The sequence below is a fragment of the Pleurodeles waltl genome, chromosome 6 (genome assembly GCF_031143425.1).
Source record: "Pleurodeles waltl isolate 20211129_DDA chromosome 6, aPleWal1.hap1.20221129, whole genome shotgun sequence".
Taxonomy (NCBI): Eukaryota; Metazoa; Chordata; class Amphibia; order Caudata; family Salamandridae; genus Pleurodeles; species Pleurodeles waltl.
In genome coordinates, this window is record NC_090445.1 from 180,958,821 (window position 1) to 180,983,167 (window position 24,347).

At 42.7% G+C, this 24,347-nt stretch overlaps 1 protein-coding gene across 2 annotated transcripts in view; it reads left to right on the forward strand.

Annotated features, from left to right (window-relative positions):
• The window catches only part of NBR1 (NBR1 autophagy cargo receptor), a 751,844-nt gene that overhangs the window by 710,411 nt on the left and 17,086 nt on the right, over positions 1 to 24,347 (forward strand). For both annotated transcript variants that reach the window (XM_069237768.1, XM_069237769.1), the window contains exon 21: positions 23,158 to 23,260. In XM_069237768.1, coding sequence (XP_069093869.1) covers positions 23,158 to 23,260 — 103 coding nt within the window. The remainder of the gene's footprint in view (positions 1 to 23,157; positions 23,261 to 24,347) is intronic.

Consider the following 24,347-nt stretch of genomic DNA (forward strand, 5'->3'; position numbering starts at 1 on the left):
AATGGGTATCCATACACATACAGACTCAAAAAATATTCCCTGTGCCATCTGTCACACAAGGTCCAAACCATGCCATTGTGAATAGAGGAAGGTGTTGGCCATTGCAGCAAAAGCAGGCAATAGAATAGGTACCACATATACTCAAGGTCCCACCCCTTATAAGAAATAAGTGCCCAAACAAGAATTTCAGGCCCATCTTGAAGATGTCTGCCCTGGTTTAATCCTCCTCCATTTGGGAAACACCTAATTAGGTATGTTCAGTGCCTCAGAAAATGCAATATGCCAAGAATAAGCATCAAAGTTTTACAAACCCTGATTGAAAGGCATTGTGTGAATGATAGTTTATACATGACATAGCTATATACTTGTCATCCATAAAAGCATGGTTTGTTTTAAACCTCAAGCAGGCCAAGGCATACATGATTATGGAGTGGCCACTTCACTGGTGCTTTACATATGAGCAACAATACAAGAGGATGCTGAGCAATGTAATATTCTGATAAGTATGCATTACAAATTTCACAGCCGCGTCTTGGTTGTTGCTGCTATTATTGACCTGATTCCAGACTTTCCCCAAAACCAGGATTTATCACCAGAGTGCGCACAAATTCTGAACTAAGCTCATTGGCATTCCATTTGCAAATGATTCTGTATCGAGTGTTTCACACAAACATCAGCCAGAGAAAATGTTAGCAAACCAGATTTCCATACCTCTTGTCTGATTCACAGTTGGGAGAGTTAGCACAGGGGCTAGTATAGCTGACAGACAGAGCCCATTGTAGATCTTTCCTTCCCTGTACCATCAAGTGAGGACTTTCTAAAAGTTCTTAAAGCCCAACCACCCATCTAAAGGGTTGCACCTTCCCAGGAACTCAATATCATCTTATTTTAAGTTAATTTGCCCACCCTGCAAAGTCTTGGACAACACTTCCTTGCAACACCTTTCACTAAAGGAGCTTTGTTACCCTGCAAGATCTCCACATATAGACCTCTGTATTCCAGTATTTTCTAAAGAAGTAATGTTATGTTAAGGATGTATCAAACCAGCCAGTTTAGACTTGTATATCATTTAGACTATAGTTTTGTCAACTTTTCTCTCGAACCCTTCTACACCAGCAGAAAAAACTTCTCGCTTGTATGTCAAAAGTTTGAAATGCTATCTCGCTAAAACAAAAAGCATAGGGCAACGTTATCAGCTTTTTGTCAATACCAGTCCCATCGTACAGGTAACATTGTTTCTTTGCTACCCATGCCATCCCAGTTTGTACCCAGCCACATGCAAATCAGTCTTGACCCTGCTCCCCATGGAAACAGGCCATCCCGAACTGCAAAGCAAAGTCCTCCCCGGACCGGAAACAAGCATCCTGGGACCAGTTTCGGGACATCAACCCTCATCCGCCAGACTTGCTTAAATCCAGTGGCACAGTGAGCACGAGACCTACATCTAGGCATACCCTTTCCACTTAGAGTGCCAAAAGCAAAAAGAACAGGTGATGAACGGAATGCGGAACAAATCAGACATTCACCCCCAGTCACAGATCTGGCTTTAATCCATCATTTTTTCTGCTAGTCATACCACCCCAGTTTGTACCCAGCCATATTCAAATCAGTCTTGACCCTGCTCCCCATAGGAACAGTTCAGCCAGGACTGCCAAGCAGTTCTGGACTGCGAGTTGGACGGGACTGTTCCAGTGGCGAGCAGGGTCAAGACTGATTTGCATATGGCTGGGTACAAACTGGAATGGCATGGGTAGCAAAAAACAATGGAATTAAGCCCAGATCTCTGTACTGGGGGTGAATGGTTTATCTTTAGACTTAGGGCACATTTCTCCCCAATCCTATCTCTATCTCAGTCCTATTCCCATAGGCACAGAGCAGGCTGGGCTGTCCTTTTAAGACTGTAGTATGCATTTGTTAAAATATTAACATTTCAGAATTTTGGCACAATTTACATGAAACATTTCTCGCTTAGTTACTCTATTATCCCACAGAAATATCAGGGGTTAGGTGAACATTTAGAAACCTGTTTTATTACAAGTGTATTCTGTTGTGGGATTTAGTCATATTTACAGTTGCCTTCGATAAGGAGCGTTCTGGCTCTGGTCTGCTAGCCAGATATGCACTTCATGATGTTACTGCATTGGTGTGTTTTGTTCCTACTTGTGTTTGACTGTTTTGGCTGCCACAGTGGAAGTGAGCAGCTAGGAATGGACGCATGTTGATTGCAAAATTGTTGCATCTGCACCTCTCTCTCATTTAAACAGACGTTTTGTGTTAAACCACAAAAATAGTGCAGCATTGTACTTGAGAATTGTAAGTGGCCAATTAATAAATGTATTCTCTTCCAAACGTGCTGTGTTAGAAAGTGGTAATCTTCAAACAGTATAATTACATATGTGTACTCTTATTTAAGTATATCAGGGAACAATTCCGTTGTAGAATGTTTCTGGTTAACCTAAGAGTTTGCCTTAAATCTGCAGTGGTAAGTGGATCGATTACTCATCTTGGAATTGCATCAAACCGAAGCCTTTGACTCCAGCGCAAAGAGTTCAGAATTACAGAGAAAGACAGAGAAATGATCCTGTGGCATATCGCGAATACTTGAACAAAACTGCAGAAAGGATGCGAGCCTATAGGAAGAAAGCCAAGCAATTTAGTGAGCAGTGGCAGGCAGAGCAGAGGGCGAAAGCTAGGCTAAGGCAGCAAAAGAGAAGAGAGAAACTAAGAGCGGCCAGAGAGAGTACATTGATGGAAATGACTGGCAGCGACGCACAGAAAGTTCTCCTCTCAAGGCTTACTCTGGAAGAATTGAGAAGTTACTTGCAGATAACCAGACATATTTCTATAGCGTCTCAGTCAACAGCACCAAATCCAAGCATCTGGGAAAAAAACGTACAGTACAGACGACAAAAGAGACAACAAAGTGGAAACAAAGCTATATTTCCTCGCAACTTAAACTAAAACACAGTTGTTAAAACTGCTTTGTGACATTGTGTGGGCTTTGCTGTTTGGCAAACGATTTCTAAATATAAAAACTGATTTGGAAATTTAATTAGAGTTATTCAAAGTATCACTTATGAAATAGCTAGTGAGCAGCTAGCTTGCACCTGTAGGCGATTTTCATTTTTTTAAAATAAACATTTCTTTTGCCACATTGTGACGTCACATAACTAACTAGTGCAAGTCGACCATCGCAGGACAAATCTCGTCAAATATGAGATGAAAAGAGCCAGTTATGCAGCCAGGTTGCTTGAGAGTGATGGCGCAAAGAAAAGTGTTTTTGACAACACTCAAGACTTCACTAATTTGGATAATCATCAAGAAATACAATTTTGAACTTAAGCTTCACCCCAGGATAATGCCCATTTCAGCCAACTTTTCTTTTCATTCAAGCCTTCATACGCTTCTATGTGTATGACATCACTGCTATTGTGTAGTGTTTTTTTAATCTGTGCTTTTGAAAAGTAGGTGTGGGTGAACTGTGATTTGATTACATTTTTGGCCATTGTACATTGACTGGGTGCTTACACGGACCGCATGCCTCTTGTAATCCCCACAATCTGTTGAACCTTTCTGTGGATAATTTTTTTATGTTTTGTGAACCATGCTTTGTAGAAAACATTATTCCTGCAGACACAAGGTAGAAGAGATGACAATGTATTACGCTGTGCTGACATATTAAATTGCTGTAGGATAAATAATGCATCTTAAAAGTAAAATATATCAACTAGTAAGATGCAATAGTGAAAGCAAAACAAATAAGACCACAATGATCTGAAAGCTTGAGAAAACATCCACGATGGAGATGTCTACTCTGCTGACTTCAATAGAAAAGGATTTCATTCTGGCGGAGTAACAGAACTGTCCAAGATACTTTGCTCTTGTTCATGCTTTGTTGTCAGGTTAGAGTCATTATCAGTTTTATGCTCCATTTGTTGTATCTGTCCAATGAAACTGACAAGTAGGATAACTGCATTTATGCATCATAATAATAACAGTTCAGAGGGTTCAAACAATTGGATTTATTTACTTTTTCTTAGGCATTAGTAATGTACACAACTTTGCTACTCAGTCCATAGAAATCCAGTCGTACAGCTTTGTGACTGAAATTGTTTTTTTTAATTTTATAAAGTAGGTAAATGCTGCCCAACCCCACATTTTGTCACCTAGATCATTAATTTGTAATGAACGATGCTGTTCATTGATGAATATATGGTTACTGTTCTACATTATGATATTTTATGTGTAGTATTACTTTTTAACATAAGATATCTTTAAATATGGTTTCTGTATGTACTGTACAGTCTGGGCAAGCTACCAAAATACCAAATGAGTACCTTGTTTTCCTCTTGAACGCTTTAGTCTTGTTACTTGTCTTGACCTGCTAGAATTGCTGTTTTAAAATGGCACTCATTAGCAGGTCGATTTTTCCTGCTGTAATTAGCCAGTGGTGAACATTCTGCTCTGGGTGTTGTGCAATGTTTTTGTATTTATTTATTTATTTATTTTTAGACTAACTATGTTGATTTGGAGCCTCTCCTCCTTATATGCCTTTAGTAATGTTTCCTGGTTTCACATCTTTAGTAAAGATATTTAGGGAATAGGGCTTTTTCCCATGGATAATCAAGCCTCCCTTTACTCATAACCATTTTATAACACTGCTACATGTTTCCAGTGAAAGAAGACAACAGTGCAGCTGCAAAAGACAGGAACTCACCATTTTTGTAATTTTCTGCTTCAGCATCGAAAAGTGTTCATCTGAATATCCGGTGCAAATGGCTGCTTTTTTAGAGTGATGGGGCATTTGGCTGCTTTCTCTGCTTTATTAAACTGATTTCATTCATATGGTTGTAAGCAACTGTATCGTTGTGTCTAGAGATGAATATATGCAAACCTTTTACGTTGAATGATGCCACTGGCCATACATTTTGACTTTAAGTTGTTATTGTGTACAATTTGTATGTCAAGTATTTCATAATCTTTGTTTCCTGTATTTAAAAAAGCCCAGATTGTGAGCACAGTCAAAATAATATAGTTTTTTTTATACATAAGGTCTAGCCCTTCACTGATGAGAGTATGCAGTATTATGCATCTATGTCTTATGATCACCAGAACAGTAACTACTCTTCCTTCTCATATTTTTATTATTAAGAATTTTGATCAAAAGAGCATTGTGTTCCATTTGATACTCTCCATTTACTGGTATATAAGGTATTAACCATACACAGTTCTGAGGGTGCGGTGACATGAGATCAGTGATCTAACCATAACATTTCGAAATAGACTCTGTACCACTTAGCAGACTCCTCACTGTCACATCTGCCTAGGATGAGTAGATACTGGGGCATATTACTTGCAACAGTAAAAACTGCATTCTGGTTCCAAACATTTGGTAACTGAAAATCATGAAAAATGTTGTTTAGCAAAAACTGTAAACTTTGCACTTGTATAGCGCACTACTCACCCGTTAGGGTCTCAAGGCGCTGTACTCATACCGCTATGGAACCCCTCCTGGCTTTTCCCTGTGAGGTGCCCACTCCTGGGCACCCCCAGGGTGAAGCCAGGCATCCAAGCGCTGTTGGGGCCATTGTGGAGATTAAGCAAGCTATTGCCCAGAGTTGCAGAGTGGGACTCATTAATTAGATTAGGCACTGAGGCGAGAATGATCTGGTCCGAGGGAATTGAGCCCAAGACCTGCTGAAGCTGGACTTGAACCCTGGTCTTGACCCAGATCTCTGCTTCAGGGTCTGCCGCTCTAACCATTGTGCCACACTTCTCCACACTTGATCGCATATAGATGTTTCCATGTGACCTAATCCAAAATGAAGTGTTGGTGTGGCAGGTGGCAGACTTGCAATGTTGCTGGTTTGCACACACATTTGTCTGCATATTGATTTCAGTCGCTAATTAGGTATGTGAACACCTTGTAAATATTTTTATTAAATTGCTGGAAATTGATTGATCAATGTATCTGGGAATCTGTCCATTGTAGGTTTTAAATTTATCATCAGAGATTTGGGTTACCAATAACCAAAATATATTACATTGGTTTGACCTTGCTACGTCCCCGACTTTCACTGAAATGGCTTATCTACAGGTTTTAATTTTCTCCACTTCTTTGTCTTTAGAGACCTATCTTATATTTATAATTACTCAGGCATGAGCACTTTGATAAAAAGTATCTTTAAGCTCCCTCTTATATTCATAAACTAAAAGCCAAACCACAAAAGCTTTTTAAGTTAAGGCCTTAGGCTTTGATTTTGCTGCCCCTTCTGTCTTGGTGATTTGGATAACCATTGAGCATAGTAAACAGTCAAGAAAGAAAATGCCAAATCATCTGAAGAAAGTCTAATTCTTTGGGTAAACTTGCAGCTAGTTCAGCTAGACACAAAAAACTTCTCAGAAGAATGTGATTTCTCAGAAACAAATGGCTTTGATGTATCTATGTATATGGTATTTCAGTAGCACAGACCTAGCCAGTAGTCAGATGAGTGCTGTAGATGGTCAAAGGCAAGCTTAAAGTGAACAAGTAAGGGGAGAGGAAGCTGGGTTGTGGATGGTTAATGCATTGCTGTGTAGTGCTCCTTAAAGAGATGAGTCTTCAACTCTTTCCTAAATTGAAGTCGCATCAGGTGATCCTGATGGATATGGGGATATTGTTCCATACCATATTCTGGGTGCACAGATGGAAAAGGGTTACTATCTTGTTTTTTCCCTTTTACACTTCTTATTCTGCAGTCTCTTTGTGTCCTGGCTGTCTGGTGTGCATACATCCACTAGAGATGGTGAACTTATCTGCAAGATAAGTGGGGGGCCTAGTCATGACAGCTTTGTGAATGTAAATGATGCAGCTCTTTTTTTTTTGCAAGCCGGCAGAGGGAGCCTGTAGAGTTCCATCAGGAAGAGGGTGATGTAATCATATTTCTTCAGGCCTTGGATGAGATGTGCTGCAGCATGTAACGTTCCTCTAGTGGATGCCAGTGTGGAGTCCGAGAGAACATGGAGTAGGACACTACCGCTATTCAGAAGAGTTGAGGGCTTGAACAGTACAATACTGAAGTCACTCTCTGGGAGAAGTGGTTGACTTTCTTTCGAAGAGGCTGCTGGTACTAACCTGTCTTGGATTCACCAGCGTAAATCCAAGTGACTTGGCTTTCATTAAAAGCTTAGGTTCAAAGCCATCAAGGTTCATGTCTTAGAGGCAGGGTTGTACTGTGTTTTGTTCTTTGCAAATAACAGGAGTTCTGTTTTGGTTGGGTTGAACTTCAGGTAGGTCTTCGACATCCAGGTCAGGGTCATTTGCATTGGATGTTTGAAGCAGAAGTAACTTTCAAATAGAGTTGTGCATCATTGGTGTATTGGCCAGTCTTGATGCTAGTATCTGTGAGTAGTGATCAAGCTACTCCATGTGTAGGTCAAAGATGACAAGAGACAGTATGGGGTTGTGGGGCTATTGTGACATGTAAGGGCCCATGTGAACCAACTGCTGTTGGTTAAAAAAGGTAGGAGGAAAACCATAGAAGGACATTTCCGGTGAATCCCATTTGAGACTTCAGGTAGCATCTGAGGGTTGAATGATTGTGTCGAAGGCAGCAGAGAAGTCAAGCAATGTCAGAAGTCTTTATCTGTGGTGAAGAGGGCATCGTCTACGATTTGTACGATAGTTGTTTCTGTGTTGCTGCATGATCTGAAGCATGACTGGTAGCCGTGCAGGAGATGGTTAGCATCGATGTGGTCTTGAAGTTAAACAAAAACTACTTTTTCAGTGATCTTGCTAATAAATGATAGGTGATTAATGGGCTGAGAATTGGCGAAGTTTCTTTAAGAGTGGGAAGATCGGGTCTGCCTTGAGAGCTTCTTAAAGGATGCCTTGACTAAGGGAGGCATTAACAATGTTAAGTAGGAGTAAGATAGCATCTTCAGAACTTTACTCAAATGTTCTACTATTAAATTTAACTTGAAAATATGGAATCCAACCAGAAAAGGCTCCAAGACTGGAAACAGATATTTAAAGGAAGACATAGAGTCATAACTCCCTGTTCTTCGAATCGTCTTTATGGACTGTGCAAGCCTTAAAACACAATGCTATCTTTTTGTTTAATTAGTATAGCCATGATTATTTACAAAAGAGGGGAAGGTAGGTGATTCAACTTCCAAAAGGAACACTATGTAGCCTTGTAGTCATTAACTTTAAAAATGTTCTAAATAATTTTTTATGAAAAGGTTAATGTGTAGTTGGAAGGAAATTAAATCATCAGGGACTATCAAAAAGAAGCTTTAGGCCAGAACATTTTGGTCAAGGTTTATTCTTTAGTTCCTGATACAAATGTATGCCAAGTCAAAGAAAGATCCTGTGTTTGTAGCCTTCCTTGACTACACATTAGCTTTCGACCTAGAGGTCAGAAGTATTACTTGGTCAAAGTACAAAATCAACAATTGTCTGTTCCAAATACTCTGAGAACTCCATCTTATCTTTAACAACTGCAGTAGTAAGATTTGCAGGTGTAATTTAACTCGCTTAAACTTTTGATGCTTCCACATGAGTGAACAGGACGACCTATTTAGCCAATTGTTATGTAAGCAGTAGAGAAATGACTACACCAAATATGTTTTCAACATGTGCCCTAAACTAGCAAAAGAAATTGTCTGTCCTACACAGTAGTTGCAAAATCACTCATTTATGGAACCTTTTGTGGAGATGCAATTGTTTTTTTGTATTGTGTGTTTTGTAGCTGGTACAAGCATCTAGTAAAGACCATTATCTTTTGAAAAATGAGTCTCTTAATAATTGATACACATCAAGAAAAGGCAAGGTTTATGCCAGCTGACCATTTCTGTGATGTCATAAGGAATACGCCTATGCCTTCTAACTATGCATTACTATCATTGACTTCAGTTAAACATTCAGTTAAACTTCAGTTAAACATTACACAGAAGTGACAAGGGCGCATAGATTCTGGTGAGTGAGGACTCGCATAAAAACCATAAAAGGCAGTACATCAAGGATAGTACAGGTAATAAAAAGCAGTCAATAAAATACAGTACAAAAATGTGCAAAAATCCAAATGCATGTTAAAAACGTTAAAATTCCCAGCAACAGGACTAAGTCATAAAACAAGAAACACATACACACTAACCCTCACAATTTCCCAAATACAAAATATAGTGTGTAGACATGCAAAGAATAATCACAGTTATTTCCCTACCAAGCCTCTTAGTCTTACTACTGCAGCAATACATTTCTAAACCATGAAGCGCACAAATACAAATAGGTCAGGTAGATCCCGTTTCAACTGTTGTCTAGGAACAGATGCCATTTTTTGGGGACAATCAAAACAATCAGGTCTTCCCAGTGTGACAGGGTATTCCTTCACAAAACTGAGCCTTGAGATTCTTTGTACATAATCTAGCGACAAACAATTATATATTTTCTCACAATTAAAGGAAGTCTCTTGTTTGGTCCAAACAGAAGGCCATAGCATGGTTAGGGCCAGCCTAACACGAACTTTCAGGGGACAAAGACCTAACTCTGTCTGGCACAGATAGCCTGGGAGGCTACTGGGGACTAACAAAAGCCTTCTCTTTCTTTCAAATGTAAATTTGAAATATTTCCATAGCCCCACACATCAGCCTTATAGGGGACAGTGGACCGACAGCGTGCCTCATAAATAATGATCATGGCATCCAAAGATTTGGAACCTAGCTTCTCCAAAAAATCTAAAAAGGGCCTCAATGGTTTGATCAAACCATAAACGCCTAACATTAATAAGATGGCACCAGTTACATGATCAAAAGGAGGACCTAAATACGTAAATGTCTGGAGTTAGGTAAGTTTTTCCTCATAAATGCTATACGTCCTCAGACAAGCATTCCCCATAACCATCACATGGGACTTAGCCGAATTGATCCTTAAACGCATGCCTTCCATAAAGGAGACACATTTATGAACAATATATAAATCAAATAATGATGGTTCTATGATAAACACTTTTAACCTTTCTGTTTTCACTTTTTATTCGATAGAGACTGAATCGAATTTGTCTAGTCATACTGTCACTGACGTTTCTTGATAGAGAAGTTGTTGGTCCCTCAAATGTAACTCTGATGTGCCTGCTTTTGTAAAGCTATGCCTTCAGCAAGTCTTTATCTGTGGTAACAAAAACCACTTTAACATCACTTAGCCTGTATTGCAAGGGTTTATTAAGAGAGCAAGCCTTGCATTGTTCGTAGTGGAGACTTAGAGAACTTAGGATGTCGTTTGTGAAATTCAGGTTGGGTCAGTCGGAAGATTCTGTTTGCGTAATCACACTTCAATAACTGTTGCAACAGAATTTTTGACATAATCTTACTCTTTGGGTGCAGCCTGCCAGGCAATTTCTATTTGCCAGAGTCCCTCTTATCTTTTGTCTTGTGCAAAGGTCTGAGAATGGGAAGACTCCACTTTACCTGGAGAGGTGCAAGTGTCAAAACTTACATTGATGACTGGTTATAGGGCAGAGTCTCTCCAGTGTGAGCAACATCTTTATACAATGCTTGTGGGACCTGTAGACCATAAAGATTTGTGTGACAATACAGTCCCCTCAAAAATGTATTAGCAACGTTTACTTTATCCTTGTTGTTGTCCATGGTCTTGCATGCTTTTGGATCCCCAAAATACAGTTTGGTTATGTGCTTCTCCAGTTCTTCTTAGTATTTAGCATTTGATAAGGACCTTTTTTCACCAGGAACCCCAGGGACCTTGAGCTTATAACTACTTTTAATATTGCCCTTTTCATAACCATTATTATTGTGTTCCACATTTCCTGTTGAAACCTGGATTTGTAGGATAGAAGATGAAAGGCGAAGAAGTCTCACTGCAGGGTGAAACACATCTTGCCTTCCAGTTGTCTTAGAAGGCATTTAGGCAAGGCCTTGGGCCAAGGTCTGGCAGTTGCAGCCCAAACCAGAAAGCAACTTTACTGGCTAGTTTTTCAGCACATAAAATCTGTTCTGCTTTGATGAGCCGTCAACCATTGTGTGAAATTCAAGAGACCTTTAAAAAGAGGGTTCTATTTTTGAACCAAAAATCATTTGTTTGTAATACATACAATGCCACCTGCATGGATGTTCTCTGTGATTGCAGGCCCCAAGATATCATTCATTTGTATACCCATTGGCAGGTCTAAGAATGACATTCTTGCATCGTCTTGCTCACCACCGCAATCAGACGGAGTTTGTCAAAGAAAATTGCATTGACCGACTATGGACCAGCATCTCTCTTGTGATGCCTTAAGAAGATATAAATTCTGTACAATCTAGCAACATAAATAATAGTTTACACACTCATCTCACAGTATTGCTGTAGGATTCACATTCTGGATCAACACACAAACATGTTCTTGGAATACGTAAGATGCTTTTCATTTCTTCAACACTTCGTGGTTTCAAAGTGTTGCAAACAATAATAGACAGATTCAATGCTTTTTGGTTCCTGAATAAGCAGGACTGGGAGACACATTCCTTTGTGCCGTTTTATGTAGCCAACATTGCCATTTAATCCTCCCACTCCTGTTCGACAGACTACAGAAGCTCTATTCCAGGATACAAAGACCTTCTTTTTGGTTTGGCTTTTAGTACAGATCTACGCGCTCTCTTAAGATTTATTTTATGGGAACATTGCTACCTCTTTTTGAGAGACTAAATGGAATCGTTGTTTTCATACAGAGTGATGTATGCTTATGTGAGGCGAGGCACTGTGCATAACTGCTGATACTTCTGTTGAAAGTGTGCTCAGTACTGTTTGTTCCGAATGGTGATGTATGGGACTTTGACTCTTGGTGTGTCTTTTCTGTAACAAAGGGAACTGTGTCATGTGTTTTCTTATGGAAATTTGTGTTTGAAATCCTGTTGACACTGAGCTAGCAGTCAGGCAGTAAGCAAAAAGGTACAAGTGCTTAATGAAACTGAAACTTTGAAGGCATATTATGGCTGTTGGCAAAAAAGTAATAAGGTCTTTAATATACAATCTCTTCAGTTTTGCAAGTGCTTTTAGTTCTTGCAGGTTGCATAACATTAAGACTTCAAGTAACTACTGTGTACACAGAGATGGAGATATTACATTACTTGATTAGGAAGAGAAATTCAGAGGTGAGTATGGGGGCTCAGAAACCAGGTGTGGTTAGTGGATCACATCTCTCAGGCCCTCCACCCTTAGTGTGGGGTTTATCCAGACTGGGCCAACTCGAGTATTGAGAAGAGAAACACCAGCATTGGTGAAAGTACACAGTGACAACCTTTTTTTCTCACGTTCTTGGTCTCCTATTTCACCCAGAACCAGCTTATCAGGCTCCGGGGAAGCAGGAGCTCTAAATGCCAGACCCATTTGAGACCAAACCCTTTCTTGCTTTGACAGGGTTGCACTGCTGGGTCGCACCTGAGCGCAGCAGTCCTGGACTTCCATTGCACCATTCGATTGATTCCTCCTTTTAGGCGTGGCACTGTTGATTAATGTACTAAAAGTTGGAGCACACCTCCCTCTTTGGACGTGAGTCAGTACATCCCATCTTCTGTGACAAAAGGGGGTTGCACCAAGGAATAGAATTTAGAACTTCGTAAAGAGGTACCCTTTGTTTATGAATTCCAGCCAAACAGGGCCTACTCAGCACCTGGCCTCTTTTTCCCTCAGGTTGAGCCTGGTTCTCATTCAATTTAGAAGACTGATGAGAAGGGCTGCCTCCAGCTCGGGTGCATTCTCATTCCACCTACCCCCACCTTCCTGCACAGAAGGAAAAAATAAAAACAGGCAATTGGATTCAGCAGCTTCACCATCAAATGTAGTGCTGTTTGCAGGTAGGTTCGATACCAGAGCAGCATTTTACCCTTGAGCATGGCATACCAACCTCCACTGTTCCCACTTCAGACATTAGAATCACAGGAGCACTCACTAGAATCTACACACTTTGAAATCTATCTTCCTTGTGACCTTTACATCTGCCAGCATGGTGAGTGAGCTACAGGCATTGTCTTTTAAGCCTCCCTCCCTTTCCATCTATTCTGACAAAGAGGTGCTTCGCACTAGGGCCTCCTTTATTCCAAAAGTGGTTAAGCCCTTCCATGTAGGCCAATCCATAACCTTGCCTACTTTTTACGCACCCCCAACATTCTTCTAAGGAATAGGAGAGACTCCACCGCCTAGACCCAGAAAGAACATTGGTGTCTACCTTGATCATACCAAAGAGTTCAGAGTGGATGAACAACTCTTTGTGGGTTATGTGGGTGCAAAGGAAGGTTGGGCAATGCAGAAGAGAAACACCTCCAGATGGGTTGTTTTTTTAGTTAAAATTTGCTAAGCACTGGCTAAGAAGCAACCCCCTGAGGTCTTGTGTGCTCATTCTACCAGAGCTAAAGCTGCAACCACTGTGTTAACATGTGGAGTTCCAGTTCTTGACATCTGTCAGGTGGCAACATGGGCTTCTCTGCACATGTTTACCAAACACTGCTGCCTGGACAGTCAAGTCCGTAGGGATGGGCACTTTGCTGTTCAGTCTCGCATGATTTTCTAGTATGATCATAGTTTGCAGACCCTCCACCGGGGATGGTTTTGCTTGGGTATCTATTCTAATGTAAGGAATCTGCAACTAGATGTCTCTATCAGATGGGCAAGGTACTTACCTTCAGTATCGCCTTATCTGGTAGAGACAATATCTAGTTGATTATTCCTTACCGACCCACCCATCCTCCCCGCTCCTTAATATGATTTCTGGGGTCAGGGACTTCCCTTTCAGGGCCTTAGTTTTGACGCACTAGTGGTCAGTGTTCTTCATGGCTATGCACTTCTGGAGTGGAAAGTTGTGAGAAAAAAATTACGTCAGCCTGCGGAGTGGCGCCTATATAGGACCCCCAGCATTGTATCCGGCGCGCACGACGCTGACGCTGGACGTAGAGCCGATTGATGCCTCCTGGCGGCGTGCAGGGGTACGGCTCGAGAAAAATCTCTGGATCCAGACTGATGCCTGGGGAAATTCTATGGTAGGGAATGTGCAACTAGATATTGTCTCTACCGGATAAGACGTTAACGAAGGTAAGTAACTTGTCCTTCCATACCTTTCTCCATTTGGACAAGAACTGTTTGGCTTGAGTGTCTTCGCCTCCAGGAAAGTAGGGGGCAAATATTATGCTCATCTTGGTATTTCTGATACACAATACTGTCATCATGTTTGTTCCTAGAAAACAATCCTCAAGAAACCAGTATTACAGCAAGTGGCTCAGTGTTTCTGTCTGGGCTCTGTAGAATTTAAATCCACTAGGGGTGAATGTAAACGGCGTGCTGTCATTTGTGGCTTACTTGTTTAATCAAGGAATCATTCACCCATGAACTACTATTCTGCCATATTAATGCGTATTATTAAACCTTTAAAAAAAAGTCAACGAGTATGTGGCAGTACAATAACATTTTCAGTTTATTGCATTTACTTCCTCCCATCATATAGCCAGCTCTCAATCAAATTTACTTGTCCTTAATTTACTTTTTATGTACAAGCTAATTGAACCTATACCTTCTGTGACATTGGTATGTTGACCTAGAAGACAGGCTTTCTGTTCACAGTCACTTCTGACTGAAAAATTGGCCAGCCTTGTGGTCTTTCTTCTCAGGAGAGCCTTATGTCTTATTCCACGAAGACACAGTATATCTATGATGTATTTAATTACATAAGTACTGCCCGCTTTTCCAGGATAGGGTCCTTGACTCTGCATTGAGACATACTTGGCATAAGGTGGTCATTTTCAGACTACTGGCATTTTATTTTAAAAGAACACGCTGTTTTTGAGCGGACGCTGCTAGATGGACAATCTTAACACTCTTACACTCCACCAGAGCCAAGGTGGCCTGCATTGTCTTTCAAAGACATGTTCAAATCCGACATTTGTAGGTGAGAAGCATGAGCATTGCTTCTGCTTTTTGTAATCACTACTCACGTGATGAGTCTTTTAGTAAGAATGCATATTAGTGCCCGTTAGTCTGATTGAGATCTGACATATTGTGCCCTCCCCCCCACCAAAATGTAAGTGCTGTGAAATGATGTTCCCTACTTATGCATTTGAAGGCAGGTGCAAGATGCTGCTGAATTAATCGTAATGTGGCATTTATGTAGGCTAATTACTGCTACTTCGGGTGCTGAATTGCTTTCCTGCTTGAGTAGTATGCTACACTATGTAGGATGTGTGGTTGGAAGAATGTTGTTTTTGTTTTGATCCTATGTGGGAAGTTTTGCCACGTGGTGCACAAACACAACCGAAGTGTTGTTATTGTGTTATGGGATGCAGCGCATAGCAGTGTGTTGATTGATGAAGTGTAAGCGACAGACATGCAGTTTTATAGTTTCCAGTATGTTGTTAGCTTTGAAGGGCTCTGCAGGTCTCTTATGGTATCTCATATGATATAGCCTTAGCTGGTTACTGCACTGGGTTTTCCAGTCTGATATTTTGTGTAAAGTGGTGGTTCTGAGCTAGCATGTTTGAAGGGAGAGAGGAGTGGAGAGATCTGTAAGGATGTGCACTTTTATTGTGATCCCAAATTTGAGTGTCTATGTCAGATGTAAAGAAGCAGTCCGATGACCTGGGGTAAATGGATTATATTGAAGTCCTGAAAAACTGTTCAGTACTGTATGACAGATTTCTTCAGTTTTTCCATGCCTGTTCATTTGGTGATGATTCTCCTTTTTTTGTCTGTACAGTGCTGTTGTTAGACACCTCAGTTACTTTGGAAATAGTCACAGTCTTCAACTGTCTTAAGATGTGTATGTGCTCCTGGGTGCTTCTAATGCTGGCTCATAGTGAGTTCCAGAGCTTGGCGGCTTGTACTGAGAAAGCAGTTCCTCCGACGGGTCTCTCATGGTATGGTGGTATGATAAAAAGTAGTGCAATCTTGGATAGCATTATCCAGCTACAGACAGTTCCCAAAAAGTACTTGGTAGGAACAGCGAGGAACGTTTAAGTATTGAGAGATGTAGGAAGGCGCTTGGTTCTGTGTAATAGGAGCACCTGTTGTTTACAGCGAGTAAGTGCGTTATGAGGCACAATATCAAGTCAAGTCAAGTCAAAGAAGTCTTTATTCGATATTTCATCATAAAAGACATGCTACACGTCATAATACTTATAAAATTGTCAGTGCTAATGATTATAACAATAAATACAATATTTCATAAAAGCTACTAAGAACGTATTAAATCTATCTAATGCGTCATTTGTTAAATATTTTAACATAATAATAAAAAGGAGTACATTACTTTAAAAAGGCTCAGTTCTAAAATTCAGGATAATTTACTTATCTAAAACATGTAGCTGTTTTAGTGATTCAAAACGAATTATCCATGCCCACCCCAGGAATTTGGCCACCCCTATTGCTATAGTAGGTGAAGGATCAGTTTTAAGGATCCTACAAGCAGTCTCGGCCGATTGTGTGCCCAGACTTTTGCATAGGGGTACCAACCACTTCTTCCTTGGGGCAGCATATAATGGACAAACAAAAAACAAATGGCTCACATTTTCCCGCATTTCAGTACACAATGGGCATTTATCTGGGCCACCAGTACCCCAGGTGGAGGTTAAACACCTTAATGGTAATGAGCCCACTCTAACTTGGTGATATAATTTACGGTCCATGGGTTTTGTTATAACATCCCAGTACTTTTCAATTGCAGAGGCATCTTTCACGTGTAAAAATGTTGTTGTAAGGGAACTACCTATAAGGGATGAGTGTCTTGTGCCTACCACCCATTCCCAATATAGTTGTTTCAGCACTTTTTTTGAAGGAAAGGTAGCTGAGTCAGGGTTGTGCCAAAGGGCACCTAGACCCATGGCACAAAGAGTGGTTCTAACACCCTTAAACCAGCCAATCTTATTAGATCCTAGGGTGTCCCTTACCTCGAGACATGCTTTCGCATATAATAACAGCTCTGGGGTAGACCACAACCTCCGCCAGAAGGCCAAGGGCCGAAATCTGGCTTGGTCTTCCACCGGTTGGAGCCCAAGGTCATAAAGGAGCGGAATACGTGGGGATGACCTCGGAAGACCAACCGCCCCTCTTATAAATCTGTTTTGGGCCAGCATCAGTCGGTCCAGATTGCTATAACCCCAAAGCTCTGCCCCATACAAGACTGAGGGAAGAATTTTTGACCCATAGATTTCCATAAGTGGGGACATCGGGTGGGTAAATGATCTTTTATATTCCTTAAGAAGGGCTCCGCCTAGTTGAGCATGTTTAAGTGCTTGGATATCAATCGGGGGTTTCCAACTAAAATTGTCACTAAAATGCACACCCAGATATGTAAATTCATTAGTTTGCTCAAGAATAGCACCACACATTTTGACCCTTGCCACAGTTTGTGTTCGACCTCTTAGTACCATAAATTTTGTTTTAGAAACATTTACTTCTAGCTCGTTCTCGTCACAAAATAACTCAAATCTGAGTAGGGCCTGTTGGAGCCCTTGCCTAGTCTTTGATAATAACAAGGTATCATCCGCGAACATGAGCAATGGTACTTTCATTCCCGCTATCTGGGGAGCATCCGTGGGATGTGTTGCAAAATATTTGGTAACCCCGTTAATAAACAGGGAAAACAAAGTGGGAGCCAGGACACATCCTTGTCTAACACCTTTCAAAACATGGAACCTGTCCGTAACCTCGCCAGGCTTACCCCAGCGGACTTGGGCATAGGTGTGTGCATGAAGATTCACTAGGAGTCGCACTAGAGCCCTGGGCATTCCCTGTTCCAGTATGCAATCCCATAATTTAGGCCTAGGAACCAAGTCGAATGCAGATCTTAGATCCACAAAAGCTGCATATAACTTGCCCTTACCCAAAAAAACTGTTTTCCAATATAAGAGGGCAAAACGAAAGGCTTGATCAAGGGTGCTTACATGAGGTCTAAAGCCCGCCTGCAACGGAGTCAAAATATCTGAGTCTGTTATCCATTCCTGTATCCTCCCTAAGACGAGGCGCGCTATAATTTTTTGGATCGCATCAATAAGGCTGATAGGCCGGTAGTTTGAGGGTACTGAGCGATCGCCTTTCTTGTATATAGGAAGGATTTCTGCCCCATACCATGAATCAGGAATTTTAGCGCCTGCAGCAACTGCATTCGCCAGGTGGAGTATATAAGGTACCCATAGGTCCTGGTCTTCCAAAAAAATGTCCGCTGGAATACCATCTGGGCCAGGGGCCCTCCCTTTGGGAATATTTTGCAGGCAATTGATAACTTCAGTAGCTGAGAATATTAACAGCTCGGCGGGCTCAAGACGGTAGGGTATAGTCACTTCTACTGTATAACACTTAAACTGATCCTCAAAATTTTTTACCCACTGATGATTAGAGACAGATGCTGGGCTATAGTGGGCGTCCTGCGAGATACCCCATCTCATGAGATACCAAAACTGTTGCATGTTGCGTTTACCACAGGCTTCTGACAGCATAAGCCAGCGTTCCTCGTCCCACTTTTGTTTTGCTTTGCGTTTTGCCTCATTATAGAGTTTTCTACAAGATCTAATCTGGCTATGATTTTTGTTTTTAATAGCCTCAAAGAGAACTCTTTTTGTCAAACTACACTCTTTATCAAACCAAGTAGGGGATGAGTATTTCTTGGGCCTAGGTTGCTTAGGGATATGTTTGATGAACAACTTTTTAAGTTCCTGAAACAAGTCAGAGTGGGTGCGTATAAGTTCGCTGTTAATCTCGCCCTGTGAGCCACAATTGTTTCAAAGCTCCACAGAGCTAGACACTAAGGTTCTTATCGCCCTACGGGCCCCAGCGTCAACGGCTATTTTGGGCCAACGTACCCTGCGCATGTCATTGCTCACAATGACCTCTCGTGCTGTTATATTAGGACCACTACCCTCTGACCTCTGAAAGCTGGAATCCCTTAAGGTCAAAACCAGCGGGTCATGATCACTCTCTGGGTGTTCCGTAACTAGCATATCAACAACTGCAAACCACTGCCTCACATCGACCAAAATATAGTCGATACGACTACTGTGTCTGCCGTTGTTGAACGTATGCCTGCCCTTCCTATCTGACTTGACCCTTCCATTAACAGCTCTTAGACCCATATCCAGGCATAGCCCCTTGATATAGGTGGCTGAGCTCGACCACTTAGCAATCGAGGGTATCTCAAGTTGGGGAATACCCCAGGATAGATCCTCCTCCTCGGTGAGCGGGCCGTCCTCAATACCCAAGGGCTCAAAACAAGTATTAAGATCCCCCATCACAATCTTGCGGCCATCGATCGTTGAACCTGATAAAATGTCATCCAACAGGAGGAGGGTCGGAGAAACCCTTCCTCCCTGGAGGCCCCTGACATAAATATTAACCAACAGGATGTTTGTACCTTGGTTGGACTTTATCTTTAAGGCAATTATGTCTGGACTATCAATTGACACTTCTTCAACTCTAACACCCGCACTTTGGCGGACCCAAATTGTAAGACCTCCAACAGGACGCCCTTTCTGGCCTCTAATTGCTGGCTTGCTAAAGTTCAGATACCCCACCCGAAATATCGGTGTGATAGCCCATGTTTCCTGGAATGCAATTATATCGCCCTGATCAATGAAGTCCCTCCAATCAGGAATACACTGGCTGAACTCCAGACCGGCTATGTTCCAGGATATATACCTTGATAACATGTCAACAGACTCAGCTAAAGCAGTGGGTGAGTCCATACTAAAATTGGGTAATGCAGACAATGTACCAACAGGGGAAATGTCAGGATTATTACTTGGATCTGTGGCAATAGCCTTCCAGCTTATATCTTCTATGTGGGGGGATTTCAATAAAGTTAAATTAACTATTTCTTCTCTACCAATCAGTCAATCATTCTCATCTAAACAGGATAACGGCCCATATCTCCCGGCAGTAATCAAGGGTTCAATGCTTTCTGGTGCGAACCAGCCCCTGGGAGGGTTAATGACATTTTTATTAATCTGGGAAGGCACCTTCACCTCGGGATACACCGTAGGATAAAAATCTGGGAGTTCCCAAGTGACTATTGGTCCATCTGCAAGTTGCGGGCACCAGCCTCGCAAAAATGGGACCACATTTGTACTCCTGAAATTAACTATTACCAGATCACCTGGAATATCTTTAATCATGTGGCCAAGCCAACCCACCCTTCTCACATTTAATATTTTACCATCAATGGTAGGGGGGAGGGGTCTATTCTTAGTAAGCCAGAAGGCTACTTTATTTTTTAAGTCATTGTAACCTTCTTTTTTACCTGAACTAAGTTCTGGCACTCCTGACAATATACATACAAATGGAGCGGCCTCAGGTGGGAGATCAATCCTAACATTATAATTATTGATGTGCTCTCTTACTTCCTTGTGGACTCGAGTTGGTTGTGGCCTACCCTCTAGGGACCCTCGAATCACTTCGGGTACCCTAGGTATAGTGGGCTCCGCCTCCAAACTTGTTTTGTTACATGGGGCTTTATGTCTTAAACTGCTGCCCGTGAGTATTGCCTGCTCAACACAATTTCCAGATGGTAAACCAAGAGGTACCGTTAGTACAGCTGCTGGTGTCGATGTGGCTTGTACCCTCAAACAGTGGACCTCTTGGGTAAGTACTTCAATTTTCAACAATAGTGTGCTAAAAATTTCAGCCATTTTTGCCGCTAGCTTATCCTCTACTGTTGCCAGTATATTTTCTATATACTGCCTGTTGTGACAGCAACCCGCTGGCTTATCAGATCCCCCGTCTAACCCCTTTGGTTTAATAGTATGGGTTTTTGCTTCGAGGGACTTTCGAGAATTGCTGACCTTCCCCGCTCCTCTTTTGCCCAACGACTTTCTACAAGCCCTAACTGCTCTTGCTGGTTGGGGGGAAGTATCTGCCATAACCACGGGGCTAAATGGGCTCTCGCCGGTTGTACCCATTGAGTCTAAGGGATTAGAATATATCTGTGCCTCAGTTAGTATCATATCCTGATCAGTGATGGCGCGCAGATCCTCAAAGGTAGACACTGTATGTGGGGAGGAACTAGGGTGTGTCTGAACAGGGGAACCTCCTTTCCCTAGGGAGACTCTACGATCACTATTAATCTTTTTAACCACTTTAACCAGGTAGTTATCAAGCATAGTAGCCCCTAGTTTTTTGGCGGAGTTATTACAGTTAGCCATCATAGGTTGGTTGGCTGCAGTAAGTACCACCAGCTATAATTCAGCAATACAAAACACAAAACCGCGTAGTCAAGATGTACTACAAATAATTTACAGTATAGGCAGTTTAGGCCCAGTCCCGTCTCTTGCCCCTGCCCGGTGCAGTGTACCTTGTTGCAGTTTAAGGGCCCAGGGGGCGTGGCAGCACTTTCGCGCCACTTAGCGCACAGGAAACCCAGAGAATTCTGAGTATTGTAGATCTCCCTGCGTGTTTATAGCAGGCAGCCTACTGCGGCGGCGGCGATCCGAACCGGTAACCCGGTGTCCTGCAAGAGTGTGCAAGAGTGTGCTGCTGGTTGTCTCCAGTGCCGGGGTCTGCCTCTTGTGCCCGGGGTCAGTCTCTGATGCGGGTCCTGTCACGGTGCTCGGGGTCAGTCACTAGTACCCAAGTTGTGGTGCCTGGAGGTCAGTCACTTGTGGTGCCTGTGGCCAGGATCAGGCTCTAGCGCCCAAGGCCAGTCTGTGGTAAGGGATCAGACACCGGGACCTCTCTCTGATGCCACAGTCAGTTTCCGGTGCTCGGATCGCTGGCTCCTCAGGTCCCTCCTCGGGTCCCTTTAGGTGAAGGAGTGTGTAATGAGGTCTACTATAACACCCTTGGAAATCTCTGTGGAGGGCGCAGGTCACCGGCTACCCCTGCACACAACGGGACTGCAACGGGACTGCGGGTCTGCGGTCTCTCCGGGGGCGCAGTCAATCACCTCCAAGGGTCTCAGGGTCTCCAAGGGTCTCAGCCCTGCCCCTCCCGGGAGTCGGCGGGGCGTCAGAGGGCCTAACGAGGGTCCCCCGTCGTCCTCAGCCTCTCTCTGTCTCTGTCTCTGTCTCTGTCACTGGGTCCTGAGGGGCCTCTGACTCTCCCTGGGTTTGCCCCTCGGTTTGCCCCTCGGTCTTACCCCTCGGCCGCTCTCAGTCACCGGGCCCCAGGGTCGTCACTCGGCGCTCTCGGGTGCAACGCAGGGGGATCTCGCAGGGGGGCGCGTACCGGTGAGGAGCCGCTCGATCCAGCTCCAAGCTCCTCCAAGCTCCTCGCCTTTCCCACGGGCCCTCGCCCCCCCCAAATGCAGCAGTAGCGGTGGTGGAGGCGGCAGCGTCCGTGCTCTGCTCTACGCCGCGCCGCGCTGCACTCCGACGTGAGCCACCCGGCACCTGCGGCACCTGCGTGAGTTCAGCGTTTCGCGTATCTTGACAGGGGATGTTGGATGGGGTCAGAGAGGAGGAGGAAGGAGGGTTGATTTTAGCAGAGGTTGTTGGTGATATTATTTATAACACACAAGACCGGGATTGAGAGCGGGGCGGAGAGTAGAAAAATGAAAGGGATGTCGTTTTCGGGAATGAGTAGAAAGAAGTCCTTCGCCACAGATAATAATCCCCAGTGTTTGCCTCAATAATCCCACAATGTCCGTCTCAAAAAATGCATTCGGAACAGCAAATGCGACTGCAGAACTGCACCCGGGCTCCCCAGCTTCTGCACTTCCGTCCCTTGCCTGTCTGTTGTTCTGCTAATAAATCCCAGTTATGGTTTTGAAAGAGTTTTGTACAGACCCCCGTGGTTGCTGGTGACGCCGTTGCTCCTGCTTCTGCCTGTCAGTGGTTGGAGGCTCCTCGCTTCTAAAACCGTCCTCGAGTTGTGCTGTGTTTCAGGGCAAAGGAATTAAAGGAGAGCGTTGCTGGTGAAGTAGAAGACCATAGTGCCGGAGGAGAAGAGCAGACCTAACCCGCAGACCTAACCCGCAGGTCTCGGGAAGTGCTGGAGACAAACCCGGAAGTGACGACAATCTTACTCAGGCACAATATCACAACATTATTATTATGTCTTTTATACTTGGCTGTCAGTCATGCAACTCACGTGTACTAGATTTTCACACATTTACTGAAAAAAAGCTTTTAGTGGTGCTTTCTTATCACAGTGTGTTCATCTCCATATGTTCACAGTTTTTCTGCACCTTGTTGAATATCTACCTTTTCTTTTAGACCCCATGGAAGCAGTATTGCTGGAGGACTTGTAAAAGGCGCTTTGTCTGTTGCTGCCTCTGCCTACAAAGCTCTGTTTGCTGGCCAGCCGGTTCCAACACAGGTATGTTTTTATATTATTTTTATTCTGTTTGTTTTTGATTGGTTTCTTTAGGCTAATAATATAACAGGTTTCTGCCACCTAATAATTTTTGAGCCGTTTTATGTAGCCAACATTGCCATTTAATCCTCCCACTCCTGTTCGACAGACTACAGAAGCTCTATTCCAGGATACAAAGACCTTCTTTTTGGTTTGGCTTTTAGTACAGATCTACGCGCTCTCTTAAGATTTATTTTATGGGAACATTGCTACCTCTTTTTGAGAGACTAAATGGAATCGTTGTTTTCATACAGAGTGATGTATGCTTATGTGAGGCGAGGCACTGTGCATAACTGCTGATACTTCTGTTGAAAGTGTGCTCAGTACTGTTTGTTCCGAATGGTGATGTATGGGACTTTGACTCTTGGTGTGTCTTTTCTGTAACAAAGGGAACTGTGTCATGTCTTTTCTTATGGAAATTTGTGTTTGAAATCCTGTTGACACTGAGCTAGCAGTCAGGCAGTAAGCAAAAAGGTACCAGTGCTTAATGAAACTGAAACTTTGAAGGCATATTATGGCTGTTGGCAAAAAAGTAATAAGGTCTTTAATATACAATCTCTTCAGTTTTGCAAGTGCTTTTAGTTCTTGCAGGTTGCATAACATTAAGACTTCAAGTAACTACTGTGTACACAGAGATGGAGATATTACATTACTTGATTAGGAAGAGAAATTCAGAGGTGAGTATGGGGGCTCAGAAACCAGGTGTGGTTAGTGGATCACATCTCTCAGGCCCTCCACCCTTAGTGTGGGGTTTATCCAGACTGGGCCAACTCGAGTATTGAGAAGAGAAACACCAGCATTGGTGAAAGTACACAGTGACAACCTTTTTTTCTCACGTTCTTGGTCTCCTATTTCATCCAGAACCAGCTTATCAGGCTCCAGGGAAGCAGGAGCTCTAAATGCCAGACCCATTTGAGACCAAACCCTTTCTTGCTTTGACAGGGTTGCACTGCTGGGTCGCACCTGAGCGCAGCAGTCCTGGACTTCCATTGCACCATTCGACTGATTCCTCCTTTTAGGCGTGGCACTGTTGATTAATGTACTAAAAGTT